Source organism: Numenius arquata, chromosome 2, assembly GCF_964106895.1.
Source record: "Numenius arquata chromosome 2, bNumArq3.hap1.1, whole genome shotgun sequence".
Taxonomy (NCBI): domain Eukaryota; kingdom Metazoa; phylum Chordata; class Aves; order Charadriiformes; family Scolopacidae; genus Numenius; species Numenius arquata.
The window spans coordinates 90033430-90053765 of record NC_133577.1 but is presented as its reverse complement, the minus strand read 5'-3'; the positions used below and the strand labels follow the sequence as shown (position 1 = coordinate 90053765).

The 20336-nt window shown below is 38.4% G+C and overlaps 1 protein-coding gene across 2 annotated transcripts in view; it reads left to right on the top strand.

The window, feature by feature from the left end:
- The window catches only part of NAV3 (neuron navigator 3), a 270214-nt gene that overhangs the window by 79227 nt on the left and 170651 nt on the right, over window positions 1–20336 (top strand). For both annotated transcript variants that reach the window (XM_074168208.1, XM_074168207.1), the window contains exons 2-3: window positions 2412–2529; window positions 3232–3284. In XM_074168208.1, coding sequence (XP_074024309.1) covers window positions 2412–2529; window positions 3232–3284 — 171 coding nt within the window. The remainder of the gene's footprint in view (window positions 1–2411; window positions 2530–3231; window positions 3285–20336) is intronic.

The following is a 20336-nucleotide window of genomic DNA, read 5'->3' as shown; positions in this document are numbered from 1 at the left end:
GTGGGTGAAGTCCATTCTTAGAATACTAGATACTTGCAAAGCAGCTGCTAGAATGAAATTTCCCTGACTGCTTAGTGAGAGGATAGTTCAAATTGTAGTCAAAATTAGGACTGGTACACCAGATTTTGTGTGGGCGTGACAAATGAAAAAGGAAATGCTTGGTGTAGTATTTTTATTTGTAATGTGAAACTAACCTAAAATAATATGAGTGGGTATTAAATTCCGTATCTTCCAGTGGATCAATTTCACTGGAATACAGAAAATAGTTCTGCTTATAGCAATAGCTCAGAGAATATTTCTGAGACATTACTTCAGAAGAATGATTGATGCTGAAATAATAGTAGTAGGGCATACATGCTATGGGTGTGGTATGCATCTTTTATCATCATGATTTCATATTGTTCTAAATATATCTTCATATATCTTGAGAGACTCCATATTAGTATTCATTATATATGGTTATATAGGTGAAAAAACACTTTCTTAGCTACAGTTGGCTTTAAAAAACATTTTAATGGAGCTTTTCTCATGTCACTTACCTATAATAGCAAAAAAGGAATATAAGTCGGTGAAAAAACAGGTGACTGAAGCAGGCTTCTGGATGCAGCAGGGAGATTTAGTGCTCTGTCTAACAGCGGCATCCTGCGGCTATGGGGGAGCTGAATCCACTTCTACAGTTTAATGCTATGGAGTTATCTAAAGTTCAAAAGCTGTCAAGAAAACTATGGCAAACTAGCTGGTGATCCACCTGCTGGAATATGGAAAGAAAGAGAGTAGACCAAACAAGTTACAAATCTCTGTCTCTTTTAATGAAGAGGGAGAAAATCTGTGACAAAGGTATTCAGCGAAGGAGTCCTTAGCATGTGAACGTGAACGGAGCGGTGATACTTTTGCTGGGTGGAAAGTGGATGTTGGTTCTCTGGGTAAGACTCTGAGCTGGGAATCTCATCCATTTTCCTGGCCTGGCTTTGCCACAGATTTCCTTGGTGAACTAAACAAGTAGTTAATGGCTTTGGCCTCTGTTTTTCTGTTAAAAAAAATGGGATTCTGACCTTTTCCTCCCCAAGGGTCTGTGAGGTTAAACAAAAGGATGTTTATAAAGTGAGCTCATATTGTTTTTATGGAAGAGGTGCAGTTTCAACATTTTCAAACAATAATCTCAGCCGAGAAAAAAGTCAGACGTTATATTTACTTATACAGTGATGCTGTCATACATACTTGCCTTCTTCCAGTGGTAACATCCCACAGTAGCAGGAGGGTCTGGACAATTCCTTTCTTTTAGGGTGGGGACAGAGGCCGTGGACACCCCATGAAAGGGAGCCAGCGCTGGCTGCCAAGGGCCACTGATACTCTCAGTCTGTGAGACACCAAGCTCTGCTAGTCTGAGCTGCCTCTGTGTGCTGGGACACCCCGGGGTGGTGTGAGCACCTCTTGGGGTGCACGCTTCCTTTAGTACATAGGTAAAGGTGTCTGTTCCTCTTACCTCACCCTAAGTACACCTGGCTCCCCTTGTAGGCGAGCTGTAGGTGCTACCAAATGCCCTTTCTTTGTATGTATGTGTCTTATGAAATGCTTTCAACCTCTCTTCTTCAACTCCCCCCTGATTTTGGAGGATGCATTTCAGCTGGTCCTTTTCAACCTTTTGTTGTCAAATGCCATTTTTGTGCTGCCTGTTGCTGAGTATTTGGTGCTGCTCAGTCTCCCCCTCCCTCCCCCTCCCCCCCCTCTTTTGGCGGAGAAAGGAGGCAGCATATTTCCACAATACATATACTCTAATTCCAGCGATGAGACTACCGTATATCTGGCACTCTCAGTCTCCTCTGTGCACGTTACAGGACGCTGAACCATAGGCAAGGGGACAAACGACTGGTCCCTGCGTGGTGGGACGTGGGGATTGCTGCAGAAAGTGTCACAGAGGCATCTCCAGGCGGGGAATCACCAGCGACAACCCCGTGAACTCCTACCAAAACACAGGCGCACGTCTCTGCTGTCACTTTCTCTTTGGCAGCCCCAGAGGGCGAAAGCTGGTGGTGGGGTGCGCGTATAGGTAGAAACACAGTGGGAGGTGGAATTGCGGTAGATGTGACTGATTTACGACAGGAGTTTCCTTTACAGTCATAAGGGGAATTTTGCTCGGTCACAGCAAGTTTGAACCCTCATGAAACAGCCTGAATCATTTGAAGTTAAAATAAAACAGAATGGCAGGGGGAGGGGCATGGCCGTTTAAAAAAAAAAAAAAAAAAAAGGCAAAAAACACGACGTTAAAATTGTTTCCTTTGGTGCTGACTTCTTAAATGGGACTGTGATCCAGAATAGTTCTGGTGCTCAAGCCAACATTTGTTTTAAGAATTTTTATTGTCTTCTTTTCTCTCTTCCCTCTCTCCCCCTTGCCCTCCCCCTCTTCTCTGCAGATTTACACCGACTGGGCTAACCACTACCTAGCAAAATCTGGCCACAAGCGGTTGATCAAGGATTTGCAACAGGACATTGCAGATGGAGTTCTGCTAGCAGAAATCATCCAGATCATCGGTAAGAGCAGGGCTGAGAGAAGCACTGTGAGCTGACTCCTTGCATGGGGGAATATATAATTCAAGTTGAATGTATTTAACAATAAGATGAACCCTGAATAATACAATTTGACTGGGTCCATATGTCTCTGATATTTGTGTGGTTCATCCTTGTCTTAATTAAAAAATATGTTTATGTGAGCATGTTTGGAAGTGGCTGTTTAACCATACTTTAAATGGCCAGAACTGTATCTTACACACTTTGAATTGTCAGAAATGAATGCTCCATTAAACCATATGTCTCCCATGTGTGCATTTTGTTAGTTGGAGTGGCTCATACTTTCTGGGATGCCTTGAAACTGTATCCTGACCCTGCAAAGACAATTGTGGAAGATTTCATGTCAGCAGTTATTTTGCAGGGGCTGAAGAATTAGCAGCGACCTCCTTCGCACTTCCCCCTTTGCATGATTTGGCATGTGGGAGCAACTGCTGCTAACAAGAGTGTTGTTACTGTACGACTGAGCTTTACTTAGAAAGGAGCTCTGTGTCAACAAAACCCTGTGCACTTTATTGCTGTGTCTTTTCTGCTCTTCTTCTGCTTTTTTTTTCGTTTAGTTTTTAAGGTCTTTTTTTTTTTTTTTTTTTTTTTTTTCCACCAAGGGGTGGAAAGGAAAGTTTTATCTCATTGTTTACTTCTGCTTTTCTCCTCACTGTTTTTGTTTAGCAAATGAAAAGGTTGAAGATATCAATGGCTGTCCCCGGAGCCAGTCTCAAATGGTAAGAATAAAATGTATTTTTAGTCTGTGTTGGCACCTCTGCACTTTCCTAAAATGCTTTTTAATAATGATTTATTTTAACTGTGAATATTCTGTCCCATGTTTATCATAAAGTCCTAATTCTCATATAGTGTTCCTGGAACTTTTTTTTTCCCACATGTGCTTAGTGTTTGTCACTTCAGTTCTGTGTTCACTAACTTTGGGTCTTGAGGTAACCCAGCAGCAAAACTTCATCACTTCTAATTAATCTAGAACTGCCTTAGCAGACCTGTTATTCTGATGATCCAGATAATTTCATTTAACTTCATTTTTAAGGGCAGTAAATCCAAGAACAAATTTTTAAGTGGAGTCTTTGTGTCTGGAAAACTGGTTTGATGAACAAGACTTGCCAAATTGTTTTTGAATATAAATAGCCTTTTGGATTGTCCACTGTGAAGTCCAGTTAGATGCATTGACTCCAAGACTTTCAGAAATAGCACTTTAGTCATATAGCTCTCTGAGCTATAGCTGGCAGCTGCTTAAAGACATTTTAATACTCTCAGGCAAGAAGCATTTTGAGACTGTGATTCATATGGAGTCTTATTAATCTTTTACTATGTTTATGGCTAGTCAACTACTTCTAATAAGATAAAGCCTCCTTAGAAGGCTGTGGAACTGACAGGAACAAAATCTGAGACTCAGTAACATCACTATGCATTTACTGAATCACTTGCAGTTCCAGTCATGCTCCCTCATGCTGAGAACTTTGCCTTTCTGGTCACATCCACATAGTACTTGAATAAGGTACACAATTGTGTCGCTGGCAAGGATTTTGGAGTGTAATGATTTGGATGAGCTTGCATAACAGCAAACTGCTGAAACCAGGCTTAAAAATGGAAATAGAGTAGAAAAAAAATAATTTGCATTTATTCAGTGCATTTTTTAAAGGAGAAGGGGGGTTATTTACAGCTTTTCTCAGCAAAGCTGCAAAAGGTAAAAGGAAAAATTTTGAGTACCAGTGAAGTGAAGAATTGGGTCTTTTGGTTCTTACTTTTCAAAAAATATGCAGATTAGAATAAGTTTTTTTCTCTGGCTTCCAGGCTTTTTGAAACAGTCCATAGTAAGAATATATGCAATTTCCATAATAATAGTTATTATTTTAATTACTCATATTACAGCAGCACCTAGTGGCCCTGGCTGAGAATGTTGGGAACTCCAGTGCGGAACTCTAATATTACACACACAGATCGGGAGATAATCACTCTCTTCTTTAATCACATTAAAACCTGCCATTCCAGACAGACAAGACAAACAAGAAGAGACAAAAGCATTGAAAAGTGATATGATTTCCCAAGGTTATGTAAGTGCTTAGTGACCATCTAGGATTGCTTAGGGACCCACCACTCTGATGTCTATTGAGCTTCATTTCCATGAGAGAAAGCCGAGCTGCAGAGAGAACTGTTCACCCCAGCAATGTTTCATCTCCAAAGCAACAACATTTGTGTACGTTCCCTGTTGATAGGTAAATCTTTACATGGCGTAGGGATTCTGGATTTCATCTTTAGCTCTGCTGCAGTGATGGGGGAAGCATGGTGAATGTATGCCCATCCTACAGCAGTACCTGTGGGAATCTCTTTGTATCCATCTTCCTCTTCCCGCAAGCCCATCTCTCAGCTTAGCCAGGCCAAAGACTATGTCTCAGGTGCTCTGCGTCTCAAACCAGGTGCTTCCAGCACTCCTGTACACAGTCATACCTCAGTGTTTGCACACTGCTGAGGTGTCACGTTTAGCCACTTTAACTTGATAGGAATAGAATATAGTTTTTCATCCTTCTTTGGTTCAGTCTCTTTGCTGAATTGTTTTATCTCTACAGCCTGATCGGAATGTTTTCCTGCCTTTTGACATACCAATTTTATCCTGCTGATTTCTTTGTATGAGCTAGGAAGTAGAAAATGTACTGAAGCTAAAGTAGTTCAAACTTGTCAGCTTTCCTCTCAAAGCATCTCAGAGACCCCAGGTATTGAGTCTGCTCTCCATTTGTCTCCTTTGGATTGTGCAGTGACCTGGCCTAGCTGAAGGCACCATCATATTACATTTTCAGGTAATTTCCCTTGGCAGTGCTTCATTTTGTTAGCCCACTCAGTTAATGATAGGCCAGTTCTCTTCTTCTTTTAGCAGTGGACTCTTGGGTATTGTAATATTCAGAAAAAAAGCAACGTAACAGTGGTTGAAACTAGTTTACATGTTTGACATAAGCCAATATGCAGCACTGTGTCCTGTCAGGATTTTTCAGAACATCAGACATTAGCTATTCATTCACTGCTTTCATTTTATCATTTTTAGTTTATAAACCTCAAGAATCCCACCACCCTTTTCTTTCACATATGTTTTCTCTATCCTTGCTCTTATGATTTGCAATTACGGACCAATGTTTTCTCTATTCATCTGCCATTTGATTGCCTTCCCAGGAGCTGATGTCTAAGACAGCTTAAAAGAAGCTAGAGAGTACTGACATGGATTGTCTGCTGCTGCAAACACTTGATATTCTCTGTAGATTATATTGATATCAATTCATAATTAATCACTACCAATATTTCCAAGTTCTGTTCTGCTTACCATTTGATTTTCCTCTTGCCAATGGCTTCGTCTTTCAAGTGATTTTTTTAAGGCATCTCGATTCAGCTGTTACCCTAATTTGTAAACATCTTTTAATGCATATTTTAAATATCTATGTAATGCTTCTTTTTTAGTTTTCTCTTAGGTCTGTTGCAATATCTTGCACTCTGTGCTCATCTTGGCAGTGATACATAAAGTAGTTGCAGACAAGTTGAACTGGCTCCGCAGGTCCGGGTTCATAAAAATTAAAACCTGTGAACCTCAACTACATCCAGTTTCTGCATAGTTAACTTTACCAGGATCCTTGTGGCTGTCATTATGCTCTTACATTTGATGTCGCACACAAAATTTGAGATGTACTGGGGAATTAATTATTTCGTATTCAAATCTCAGAAACTTTAAATAAATGAAACTTGCAAGAGAATTGGCAAGACTGCTTGTTTGCTGGGTAACTCTACTGTGGTAAAAAGCTTTTGGCATTTCTTATGAATGGCTTTAATACAGATAATAAGGATTTAAAACTCTGTGTATTATAATATACATTGTCTGTCTATAGTGTCATATAGAGTCTTGCCTAGTTTTTTCTTCACAGCTATGCATTCAGGGAGGACTGTGGTACTGAAGCCTTTTCATCATCATCTCTTTCAAGCCCTTCAATGGAAAAAAATACCATATTAATTTCTATATTTTCTTTGTATGAATTATTCCATAAGTCTTTCAGTTAAGGAAACCTAGAATCATCTTTCTTTTAGAAGATAATGGTCTTTCAAGGATTTATCTTTTGATACAACAAAAATATAATTCTTTTCTGCTTCTTCTATGAGCCATTTGTTTCTTTAATTTCTGTTGTAATTTTCCCCATCATTAGAAAAAGCAGGATAGTGTCCTGGGTAGAAAATATGTTATAAACCTTTTCTGTAATGATCCAAAGAGAAAGAATTCAGATTTTTTTTTTTTTTTTTTATTCCTGAATATATTAAAAATGTACTGGAAGATCTCCAGTGTTTTGTCTCTAGACAGATCACATCAAACGTATAGTAAGCATAGAGAGTATCAAATTTAATCTGCCCTGGGCTTGTCAGAGAAAATGCAAGAGAGTCAGAAAGTGTTGGACTGAAAATCTGTTTATCGTGATATTTGCAGTATTGTCCCTTGAGAATTTTACAAAACTAATGTTTCTATTCTTTCCTCATGCAGTTTATAGTGCTTTCAGCTGCAAAAATAGTAAAAGAAATTCAAAGTTGCCAAAAATTTTAGGTGTATTCTTTTTCAAGTTGATTTTTCCTTCAGAGATTGACGTCTTATTAGCTGTTTTTTCTTCCTTAGAAATAGCTCTTGCTTGTTCCTGTGAGAACTGTCTATGCCAGTACACATCTATGTACAAAATCATCCTTAATTGTAGTTGGTAGCAGGGGTTTTCTCATAATTATTAAAGGACTAGAGAGACCCTTCTTATTAAAGGCTTCTAACATAGGTACATGGATTTAATGAAGGCTATTTTTAATTTTGTCAGTCTTATCTTTGGCACAATTTTTTGCCAGTTTATATAACCAAGGTACACTTCAAAGGTAGTTTTTGTAATTTAGAATACAGACATGCTGAAGTCAAACAGAGGGAACTGAGTTCAATAAAAATACAAGCCTTGCTGACCACATCCTGGAAATCAGAGAGTTGAAAAAGGTGTTGGAGCTGTAGCACATTGCCAAATGGATATGAACATTTACTAAAAAGCTTCAGTTAGCACAGCTGACACCGTCTTTGAGTGAGTAGCAGTGTATCTGTTAAAAGTGAGAATCAATGTGACTGTGTGCAGCACTAATAAGCTGATTTCTATGACATTGTACTTGATTTCATTAATAATATCTTTAAAAATCTGTTAATAAATTGAAAATATTTCAGAAAACAGCCACAAGAATGCCAGCAATTTTGCTATATTCTCTGAGACTGAAGAAAAATTGTGTAGTTTAACAAAAAGAAAGTGGAGTGAGTGAATGAGTCTCTGCTTAACCAGGGAACGTTTTTGTGATAGGGAGAACTTTCTATGACATAGTTAAAAAAGTGTGTGAAGCTTGAAGCTGAAGTAGAACAAAGTGATCGTGTCTGTACTGGTAGACATTGCTTTGTCATTTACTGGGAAGACGTGCTTCGTAGTGTCCTGCAGTCCCACAAAACCCTCCTGTGGCTTCCTCTCTGCTTATATGCTGGGGCTTTTCTTTGGAGGAAGCCAAGGTTGCAAGGGAGTGAGGTGCATGCAAGTCTCTTAGCAGGCAGTCAGCCTGTGAACAGGATGAATAGGTGGAAAATGGAATTGCTGAGTGTGCAGTATACCTGCCCTACAGTATGCATATTTCCCTTAAGTATAGACATCTGCCTTCAGACTTCCTCTGACAGGGATGCACTGGGCAGACACTGTTGAGTAGCATCCTGTGGTATCCAGGAATGTCAATATCCAAGGAAGAGAATATCAGCATTAGTATTCTGTGTCTAAAAATTGTTTGTGAAAACCAAGATAATTTTCTATGAATTAAGCATTGTAGGATCTACTAAAGACCATAGAATTCCATATGAAAATCTGTGGGGCATGGTTATGTGGACCTCTTTGAAGCCTGAAAATATCATGCCTGTGTTCACTGTCAAAGGGGTCCACATGAGCTCGCTCTTTCTGCACAGTGTTGAACTCTGTAAGAATCTTCTGGCTTTGCTGTTGTGGTTGGTGACTCTAGTTAGCTATATGGATTAAAGATATGCTTTCTGTGCTTTGGAGAAGCTGCAGCTGAGCCTTCCACACAGGCGCGACACGTTGAAACAAATACAGAAATTTTGGCTAAGGGTAGAAATACGGTCCCTTACAACTGGAAATTCAATCTGAGTTTTGAAAACTCATCCCAGCTCCTTTCGTGTGCAGGCCAGTTTCTTCTTGCAGTGACACCTGTGTGATCCCTTTTTTGTTTAAATACTGACTATCACCCCGTTGTTATTGGTGGGTCTTCACAGATTTCATGACTGTCTGCTACGGGAGATTCATGAAAATACAAGGGAATGGCACTCTAGTTTTGTCAGCTTTTCAGGTTTGGTGTGCTTAAATGAATGGAACACAAGACAGTAGCCTCATTCCTGCATTTCCATAGTGCATGCTTGCATACTAAGTTTTTAGAATTTAAGTGAATTGCCCGAAGTGCGTTAATTGGAGTGTATGCACCTCTGTGTGATTGGGTGTAAAAGAAGTAAAAATATTTCATTCTAAGAAGGAAGAGTACCATTGTGCTTATTGGGTTTTTGGTTAGTTTTTTAAGTTGGTTGAAATAGCTGCAGTGGGAGATGGAAATACAATGAAAGGACAAGTCATAAGTTCCTTCTTGGACATCCCCATAAATGCCATTAACAACTTGTTAAGAATATAAAACTAGGAATAACTGGTCAGTGTTTGCAAAAAGATATTCTATGATTCGCATCCCCCCAAGGATCTTTGCTGGCGACTCATTCGTTATGCTCACGAAGATCTGAAAAAAGGCATGAATAGTAAAATGACAGAATTTGCAAATAGTTACTCAGGATAGTGAAATCTAAATCTGATATGAAGCTGCAGAAAGATCTTGCAATTCTGAATAAAAAGGTGTGTTGAACTCCTATTACCCTTTACAAGTGAGATATAAGCATAGAGTTTTCTTGATGATGAGCTGATTGCTTTGTTTTGGGGAAGATGCAGCTAGTTGGTACAAATCTCTGTTTAAAATGTGGTCAAAAGGAATGGCTCCTCACAATATCAGTAGGACAGAGTCAAAAGCTCATTTTCCTATCCTCTGGTAGGCAAGGGGTATCTGGGATTCGATAATGGAGTAGTCTTTAAGAGGGAAAAATGAAAGTACTTTTAGAAAAAGATGACAGGTTTCACAGCATGATATCCAGGGAAGTGATCTCAGTGGAGCCAAAGAAAAAAATGGTAGCAATTAAAATTTGAGCTCCTGTGAGAGGTTTTCTGTGTTTATAGATAGGAAAGATCATATTTTAGCTGCATTATGTAGAAAGAATCTGCAAGACATAGTCATAGCTTGTGTGGGGGTGTTTGGAGGAGAGCAGATTTGAAGAATATGCCCAATATGCCCAGGTGTTAGGTAAAAGGACTGTGTGGAAAGGATCAGAAGAAGATTAAGAGTTTTGCTCGCATTGGCAACTAGTTAAAAAGATGATTTTAATTTGCATTTGAATATTCTGATCTGGAAAGGAGAAAGAGATGAGATTTTCTTTCCAGTGACACTATACTTGTATTCTAGGTTATTGTAATCTAGGTCATTGGCTATTTGGCATGCCCACATTAGGAATATACATACTTATTTTCATTTACCAGGGAAGTTTTCAATGTATAACATCAAAAGCAGCACATAGGAGCCTTTACTTTTTGTACAGAGCATATGTACAGCCATACAAAGGCTAGTAAGCGTAATTTCTTCATTCTGTCAACATCCTGGCAATGCAGATCAAATACCATGACTTTTGTCTTGTGTACACTGTGTCTTTCAGTACACTTGTGTACTGTGTCTTCCAGTAGCACCTTAAAATTCCCCTCTGCTCTCCAAGTCTCTCTCTGCCAAGTGCGTTATAAAGGACATGGCCACATGGGAGATGAGCAGTCATGTTTGTGTTACAATGGGAACTTTTTCTTATGGGCTTCCTCAGGTAAAGTAAAAGACCCTCTTCACTTTGGAGACCTATTACCTCTTGGAGGAGACCCTGATCTGCCTTAATTCAAATGCCGCACTTTGATTTTTTGTTCCCACTGATAAAGGGAGAGTTTGGACAACGCGTAGATCAAAAAGCTCCAAGTTACTCCAGATAACTGCCTGTATTGTCCATACCTTTGTGCAGCCTCAAGACAGAGAGTTATCCAGAGGAGATTTTTATGAGGATATTTTGCCCTCAGTGCAGCTGAGCCTGTCCCTTCGCGTCACCCAGCTCCCAACAGTTGCAGTTCTTCCCTGGACTTTGTAACTGGTGACTGAAGTATCATGCTCCCCACTCTCTAGGAAGAATTTTTCATGGTAATGCACAGCTTATATGTTCTTTGGCGTCCCTCCTCTCCAGGGATTTACTTACCAGTTGATTCTGCATTTCTGGATCCAGCTCTTGTGGTTTGGCAGAGTAAAGCTTCATGCAATTCTTTTTTTTTTGGGGGGGAGTGTGGGTAAAATACCCATTGGAGCCCCACTGATGGCAAATACTCCTTCTCACAGTCTATTCTTTCCTACCTTGTAACAGTGATAGTTCTGGACTGAAACAAACAAGACTGTTACAGCTCCATTATAAAAGGATCTAAGCAGATGCCTCTCTGTGCATCCTCAACATGATACATAGTCAGATTTCTCATTTTCTGATGGTAGTTTCAAGTAAACAAAGACAATTTTTCACTTAACTAGCAATGCTTTCTGAGATTCCTCACTAGGTAGGTTGTTTACATTCAATTTATATCCTTACTGGGATTCCCAGGAAAATGCCCAAGACAGAGCCAGGAGCATGTCTTAGCTAACCTTCTGAAGATGTTTTCTTGGACAAGTCCTCTCATTTCCTAGGTAGTGCGATCTCCCCTTTGAGAACGAACTACATTCCCACACCCTTTCCCAGTGACTGTCCTCAGCTGTTCCAGGGAAGACTTTCTTGAACATGTTTGATACATCTGGCCATACACTGTGCAATACACTGTGCAATGTACAATGTACAAGATGGCTTCAGAGCGTTTACAATTTGTTTGGTACTCACTGACTATTCAAGCTGACTATCCCATTAAAGTCTCCCATATTTCCTTGGTTAATGATAGCAATGTAACTACTAAGATGCATTTTCATTTAGCTGTACTGTCCAGGTTTATTGGGCGCTGAAGCTTATTCCTGCTGTTTGAGAACTCCTGTGGCACACAATTCATATGTCATTTTCTGGAGCTCAAGGTAGTGAGAAATGATTATCAAGCCTTCTACACACGTATTCATGTTACCACCTAGAAGTAATGGGGATGGCACAAAGAGTGGAGTAAAAATGAAAATGAGAGTATCAAAACTGGAGCTGTGTGGCACCCCAAAAGAAAAAAAATAAAGGGAATAACGCAGGTCCATCTAAGGATGCATTATGGGAATAATTGTGACAGCATAAATGGAGAGAATAAAGAAGGAAAAGAGGACAGAATGTTAAAGATTGTTGACATTCAAGGATGAATGTGTTGGAATTCTGGTTCCAAGTTTTGCCGAAAGGAAATTATTAATGTTATTAACATAGCTAGTTTGAGTAAGATGAGTAAATTGGTTTAGCACGGAACTGGCAAAGGAGGGATTCCGACTGCTTTTGTGAACAAACTCTAAAATTTCTAAAAACTTTAGAAATGGAAGAGAAAATGTAGATGGGGTGAGAGCTGGACAGACAAGCAGAGAACAGTTGCCTTTTTGTGGGAAACCAGATGTTTTTATTGTGGGGGAAAGAGAAAGCTAAAGAAAGTATAGGAGAACTGGTGCAAGTGGTAGATCTAGTAGAGCATACAGGAAGGGAAACTTCAATTATCCTGCCTAAGGATGTTACTGGCTTGGAACGGAAGGGGAGGAGAAGGCAACCAAATCATCACTTTTTTGATATGATTTGATTCTGGTTTGGCTTTTTGTTAGACCTCTTTATTCTGCACTGGAACAAGCAGTTCTCTTTACATCCAGGGAAGATCTGAGAACATTAAAAGAACCACAGGATTTATGACAATCTCTCTTCACAGAACAGCTCAGAGTTACTCACTCACATCAGGCAGTGAGATGCATATTCCCCTGACTCACTCACATTTGTCTGTCTGAAGTCATAAAAGAAAATGCCACAGGAACACATCCTGGGTATCATTTTACTAGGCTTGAAGAACTACATTATTCATTAAAGATAAATCACATGCAGTTATTTGCCTTTTTGTTTAGGCTTACAAATGCCTTGTCCTATTAATGTATGGGATCACATGAGAATAACTCATCTAGATGTTAATGAAATAATAAAATAATCATGTCATAAGAAGTGCTTATACTGTGATGATATCAGTCTCCATCAAATCTACTGAGAAGTTAGGTTAGTGATGGATTTGCTTGGTTAGGGCTAGGATTAGGGCTATGCACATTTTATTTCTGTAGACCAAGATTGCTGAACACAAAAAGACCTTTTCATTCCTTAAAATCAACTATTTCCCTTCAAACCTCTTCCCCCCCCAACATTTCCTTGAAAGCCCCCTCGTTTTAATCTATATCTGGAATATGCCAGTACTTCCATGCCTCTGAGGCATGCCCATCTCACCCATGTCTTCTCCCCATCCCTCAACTGTGTTTGTCAGGAATGTCATTTGATCAGAAACTAATTCTCTCAAATTGTGTTGGGAGGATATGCAGAGATTAAATACTAGAGAAATTTATGCATGAAGACTAGTGGGTGACATACACTTTGCAGTATTTATTATTTGAAGAGATGCAATTGACAGTCTCCCCATTTCCCTCCATCTGTAGTTAGTTTTCCATCCTCTTGAATTTTCTAGGGTTTTTTGTTCCTCAAAAATGTCATGCGAATATTCCCTGAAGTTTTGGAATTGATCAAATATATATTTTTGATACAGATGCTTAGACAAAGAGACAACGTATAAATGGCCTTGAAACCTCCATTAATAGAAATACACTGAAAAGTTTTAACACAAACATGCAGTTAAAATACATACACACAAATTGACTATGACATGCATTTTAGAAAGCACCTGTTGGTTATAGTCATTAATACATTTTTTCTCAGGATAGCAGCAGCAGGATTACAGTAAATATGTCTGCTTCATGATAGTATATTTTTATCATCTTCTATAGGGAGAGTATGTTATAAATACTAGGAATGTCTAGAATGTTTATTGGATTTAAAAATAGAGAAGAAAGTGCGTGATGTTTAGCTGAACAGCAAAAATGCATATTTAAGCTTTAGAAGAAAATAAACAATGTCTCTGAAGTGGTTTTACTTTACAGTATATCCAAACAAGGCTTTTGGGTAATTTTGAGGTTTTGTCAGCTTTCTAGATTTTTATCAAATGTATGATTATTTTGGAACTGTGGCAAAAGGCCAGTTCTGTTATGGTTACAGTTGAGGACTTACTTCTATTTAAAGATTTTCTAACCACTCCCTTTACGATACTTCTGCTTAAATTATAATGTTGTGTGCTGTATGTTAGTTAGGAAAGGTTTTTCTTCCACATCTGTGAAGCCTTCAATTTTCTCAGAGAGGTAGCCTTTTCACAAGAGAGCATTACCTAAGGTTGAAGCAGAGTCCCAAGGTCTCTCACTCATCCATCCTTCGTCCTAAGATAAACTGCCACTGCCCATCTGGACAACGGTCAATTTTGCAGCTTCAGTAACATGCAAAACTCTCAAGAAACAATGTGAGCATGTGTTTTGGTGTGTAGTGCACACATACGTAGATGTGCATCTGTGTGAAGTACCTTCTCTAGTTCTAATGACCCCCCAGTGATTTTATTGACTTTCAAAGTCAATATAAGCCACTTTCACTACCTGTCATTTGTGAATGGTTTGTGGGAGCTTCCAAATTCCAGGAGCTTCAATGTGCTGTTGTATTTTCTGGACATCTGTGAGAGTCTGAGGTGGTCATTCTTCTAGAGTTGGTAGAGCTACCATCTCTGCTCCTTAGGGTGAGTCCAGAGTAAGTTTAGACAAAAGGTACTGAACATAATTTTGAGATTTAAGCATCAAGACCTGCAAGCAATAAATGAAGGGGCTCAACAAGTATGAGTATTACCATCTTTTATTTGGTTGGGGTGGGAAATCTAACTATTGGGAAGATGTTTTATTGGAAATACAGGAACTGCACAACTGTCCATAAAATGCTGTCTGTGGTGTAATGCATAAAGCAGCAGAGGGTGCCAGAAAGCAGTAAGTTGCTGTTTCCATTGTAAGTAATGGAAAAGGAAAGGGATTGTAACAAGCAATGTTAGGGTGGAACAGGGTTTGCATTGTGAATTTGGCTGCAGAAGGGAGGGAAGAAGACACACTTGTAATTTTAAGCGCTCAAATGTGCTTAAAATTAAAATAACACTGCCCAACAAATTGTCAAGCTTTTGGAGGTGTTGTGTGTTACATTATGCCTAGGTGACAGTGCTTTTCACTGAGTCATCTTTTAGTGGCTATACATGCCCAGAATTTCAAAGCGTGGCCCTACAGCAAAGAGGCTGTAAGACAGGAGGATAATAAAGTAGCACAGAGTGTCCCAACGATGTAGTGTGTTAATTACAAGCCAACGTGGTAACAAAAACCATTCTGTCCTTCTGCATTTGTAATTTTTAATCTTATTAAAACAGACTTGACAACCCTCCCCTGCTGTCCTGCTGGAAAGTAAAATACCAAATATTTGATGCCAAATAAAGCTTTTTTCAGCAATATTGCATTACTTCCAGAATATAATACAATTACAATGTTAGAAAATGAAGGGAAAGAACAGAAAGGTGCATACTGAAATTACTATGATCAGTCCAGATGTATTCTCTCACTCTGCCCTTGATCTTTGCTGGAACAGGAGCTGCTTACATCTGCTACAGCTAATGCGAGCCTGTTTTGAGGAAAGAATGCCAAATCTGCTTGATTATACAGTGTCTTTTACAGACTCACCATTTTGGAGTTCCTTGACTTTTTTTGGTCCATTCTCCTCTTTTCCCAATATCTACAGTTATTGTATTAGGGGGATTAAAAGGCACTTCTTTGCCTGCTCCTTCAGTATTTGTGCATGCGCTACTGTTGTGGTCACCGCTTATACCATGAAATGTCAAAATGAAGCACGTTGGCTTTCTCAGAAAAAGTCTTCTGTCTGCTGTCATCACGTACACATCCATGGGACTGGATGCTGAGTGGTCATGTTTTTTTCATTGATTGCAATTACTGTTCTGCCAACCTGCTCCTGCTGTCTGACATGGATCTGGCCAGTCTGGAATGGCATGAGGTACCATTGGGCAGCTGAAACTTGGTGTTAGTGAAGGTTTTGGCACCACTGAACTGGATTTAAATGCTGATGTTAACTCTAAATATAAACTCTTTTATAGGTGGTGACCCTATTATAGGCAATACTATTAAGGTACAGAAAGGTAAATTGGCTTAAGCTAGCAGTAGAACAGGCAAGTTATCACAAAGGCTACTTATTTCAATAGCATTAACTAATCCCTTCTCATGTAAAGGCTCTTGATGAGGTTAATTAAAATATTAACACAATCTTCTTATGTTTTTTTATTATTTTATGTAACTTGTCTGTTTAAAACCACTGTGACCGAAACATAATACACAAATGGTTAGAATACAGTACAACCATTTTTGTTTCAGCAGAAATAAATAGTATAAATACAGTAATCTATTTGGCAGCTTTCTGATGTGCAAGAATTATTTAAAACACTCCTAGTCTGGGGAGTCTGCTGACCATATGATCAACAGATGATCATATGACATAAATCAGAGCTATACTTATTTTAAGTTGAACTTATTTTAAGTTGGCCCAGTGTCTGGATATGAATTAATATGGGCAGGGTTCAGTTTCAGAGTCAGTCCAAGATACAGTTTTTTTTTTTTTTTTTTTTTGGTTAGGACTTGATTGTATTTAATCTCACAAACTGATCACAAAAAATTTTTGCTTTTTGAAGAGTTTATATCAACTTAAGCATTTGTTTACATATGCGGTTCTTCGCAGTTCTTTCAGGTAACATTCTGACCAGCACTAAACCTGTGAAGTCCAAAAAGTTGAATCTGAACAGCCTGTCTGAAATAGAAATGTGTTTGTATTTTAGCTTGTAGCTTTTGGCAGTCCTTAATTCTATAATAATCAGAATATGCTTCATTTAGGCTTGTATTGTCAGCTAATTGGAACCTTGTTTGAATTATTCATACCTCTTGATTCTTCAGAGTTTCTTTGGAATTACAATGGGAGCGTACGGATGACATCTCCCTCTAGGGAAAAAATACCACAAGAATTTTCTTTGTCCCAGGGTTTCCACACTGGAGAGCTGAGACCTATTTGTATGTGAAATAAATAATAGTTCATGAAATTAGATAGCTACAGTTTTGTCTCTTCTAACTGCACATATAACTAGCTAACCAACATCCCAGTTTAGTGGGCTGTTTTGCCTGTCATTCACAGCTTTTCTCAGTAATTCCTCCCCAAAATAGCTTTAAATTAGGTTTTTTTTTGTAAAATCTCTTACTTAGTTCATAGACAGATCAGCAGCAGCGGTCCACAGTAAACATATGTGAAAGGGTGTCCTCAAAGTTCTTGTATATATAAGGCTTCTATTTGGATTTCTTAGCATAAACAGTTTTGAAAGATTTATATTGTTACATCGTATAAATTAATGTATTTGAAGATATGTGCCCCCCTCCAAAGCCCAGTAAATGCTTATTTTTCAAGTAAGACTGGCTGTATTTTGGAACTTGAAAACACTTGGATAACTATTTAAAACATCGCTTCCTCCTACACTTCACACTTCATTGGCTACAACTGGAAGTGAAGTGACAGCAAGCAATAAGTGCTTGTTCATGCCTCATTTTATAGGCTCGAGCACTTCTGATGTTTCTGTTATAACATTTGGCTAAGAATTCAAGAAAAAATCCTGGCCCTATGGAACTTAAGGCGGATATCCCATTGCCTTCCATGGTTCCAGGTGCTTTTCAGGTGCTTTCCAGGTGACTGAGAATCTTGACACAAGATCTTGTGAAAATGGGGAAAATGCTTCCCGTGGTTATGAACATATAGCAAAGAGCTGGGTAACTGTGAAGGCTGTTCATAAGCATGGTATGAAAAGATATAGAGCACGACCTAATATTTCTTTGTATGTTATTCTAAACATGGTATAAAATACAATGCTCAGGTACATTAGCAAAAGTGAAAGCCTGAATCTGAGTCTTTTGTATTATCCCTATGGCTTTTAAAGATGCCTGGTTTAATTTGAATAGTTTCAATAACTTGTGACATCAATTAATCATCAATTTAATTTCTTTTGAGTCTTTTTCTTTAGGGTTTGGATCAATTTGAGTCAGTAATACAAACACTAAACCTAAAGAAAAACTCGTGACTTATGTTATAGTCTCTCCTGCATATATCTTCCCAAGGACTTTAAGTTCCAGCTGGAGGACCAGCCCCATAACTTTAGACGTAGAGAAATCTCTGGGGTGCACTTTCAGAGGCTGTTGATAACAAATATTTTTATCACTTTTCCTTTGATGAGCTCAATGTTCTATCAATATTTGTCAGGGTAACATGCAAAATATATCTAATTAAAAAAAAATCAGAATTTTTATAAAATCAAAAGGCCAGAAGGACAGGAGCAAATTGTCAGTGTCTCTCCTGCACAAGCTGTAACATTATGACTTCTGGTGTAATCAAAAAGGGAGGGTTCAAAAAGCCTAAAGTGCATCTGGATGGATTCCACTTGCAAAGTTGAAGAGATGCAGTGAAATGCCCCATAGTTTACCTGTTTACTTATCTTTTAAAGGTTTCATCCCACCTCTGGTTGTAATTGCCCTTATTTCTGAAAGCTGCTTTTTTGGATGAGCTAAATGAAGTTGCTATGTGCTAAATAGTGGTGAAAGAGAAAACTGGAATGCTTTCAAAGGTTTAATTAAATCTAGTAAATGAACATTCTGTGGTAGACTCTCTTTTGACCTATTGGAGAGAAACTCTTCTGTTTTAAAGAAGTGTGCATTTTCACATTGCCCTCCAATTTTCAGAAGCTGCCAAGTTCCATAAATATTTAGACATTTGTACCTTGCTGACTCAGAAATGTTGTATAACTAAAAAAAAGTTTGTAGACAGGCTCACTAAAATGATGCTTTGCTTTAAAAAACACTGTGTTTAAACAGAGTTCCTTTTATCATTGCCTTAAAAAAGTCCTCCCAGGGTAATATTTATCTTCAGTTTTGTGTTCTTAGTGTGTGTGTAGGGCTCTTTCATGGTGGCAGTGGCCACAGGCCTGAGATGAGAGCACTGAAGTAGGGAGTTACTTTGAGACTCTGAAAGAGAACTTTTGCCGAAGTCTTTTCTTTTGATCCAAGCTGCTGTGGAGTCGTATTTTAGCTTTCTAAGAAATTCATGCAAGATATTGAAATAATTTCATGGTTTTCTGAATCCAAATCAAGGAATCTATTCAGGACCAAATCCAGCACTGTATTCCAATCAAAAATCCAACACTTTCTTCTCACAATTTCTATTATAGCAGCACAAAAGCACTTCTGAAATTACCATTGTTGTATTTTGTGTTTTGCAATATCTGCTGTAAAGACTAGTGTCTAGACTACTCTCTACTGGGTAAAGCGAATGCAGACGAGACACAGCAGGAAGACTAGATGAGAAAGGAAGACAAGAGAAGCAAGATCACACCATTATATAGGTGAACAGAGTAAAATTTTGCATTCTTCTCTTAAGGGTTTTTTGGGGTATTTGTAGATAGAGGTATTTTGGGTTTTATAAGAAAATGATCAGCAGATATTCATAACGATCTTTTTGGTCATCTAAAAATTATGATTAGGATTAATGCTTTTATTTAGAATAACTGAATTATTCATTAACATGTTGATGTGTACAAACAGAAAAAAAAAAAAAGCAACCAAACATTGTATTTGACATTGCAGAGATTATCTCCCATTCACCCCAAGCATTCCAAGCACCAAGTCAGGGGCTAGGTAAAAAACCTGCAACACCAGTTGTCACTTTCATGTTCCTGACAGGACTGACAATAATACATGCCAGAAGGGATCCATTTCCCACTGTAACATTTTCTTAAAAACAATACACACCCCAGCTCATACTCTGACCTCAACAGTGACCTCATACATTCTTTTATCAGCAGGTCAGTACATATGTCTGTTGAATTCTCCAAGTATTTGAGAAGTTAATTTGTTTTTACATTTTTGATTTTACTGGTGATAGTTCATGTTTGGAGTGCATGTTGGAAGAATTTGATGTGCCTGTTCCTAAATATCTGTTGGAAAAGGAAGTCGAAGGTATTTCAGTTTTAAATAACACCATCATCCTTTCCTCAAAAAATAACTAATAATTAAATAACTCCAGCATCATTTCCTAAAAATTTTTGCCTAGGAGGCCTTCGACATACCAGTAGTTATTATCCTCTAAGGTAAAATTCTCCCCAAATGCCTCCAGTAGATCAGTTTTTAATTTGCATACACAGCAAAGTCAGTACTGAGTTTGGAACAGTTTTTTGGACTGATGCTACCTAGGTCAATGATAGTTATTTTCATTAAATGCTCCTTAAATTATTCTATTGCAAGTAATGAGGAGTTTGTTAGAAAAATGTTACTCTGAATGCATGTGCGTGTCAGTGGATTCTGCTTAACACCCTGAAATTATTTATCATTTCCATAGGAAAATGGAATGTGCCTTGCATCTGGGTGAGGTAACAGGCCACGTACAACAGCAAGTC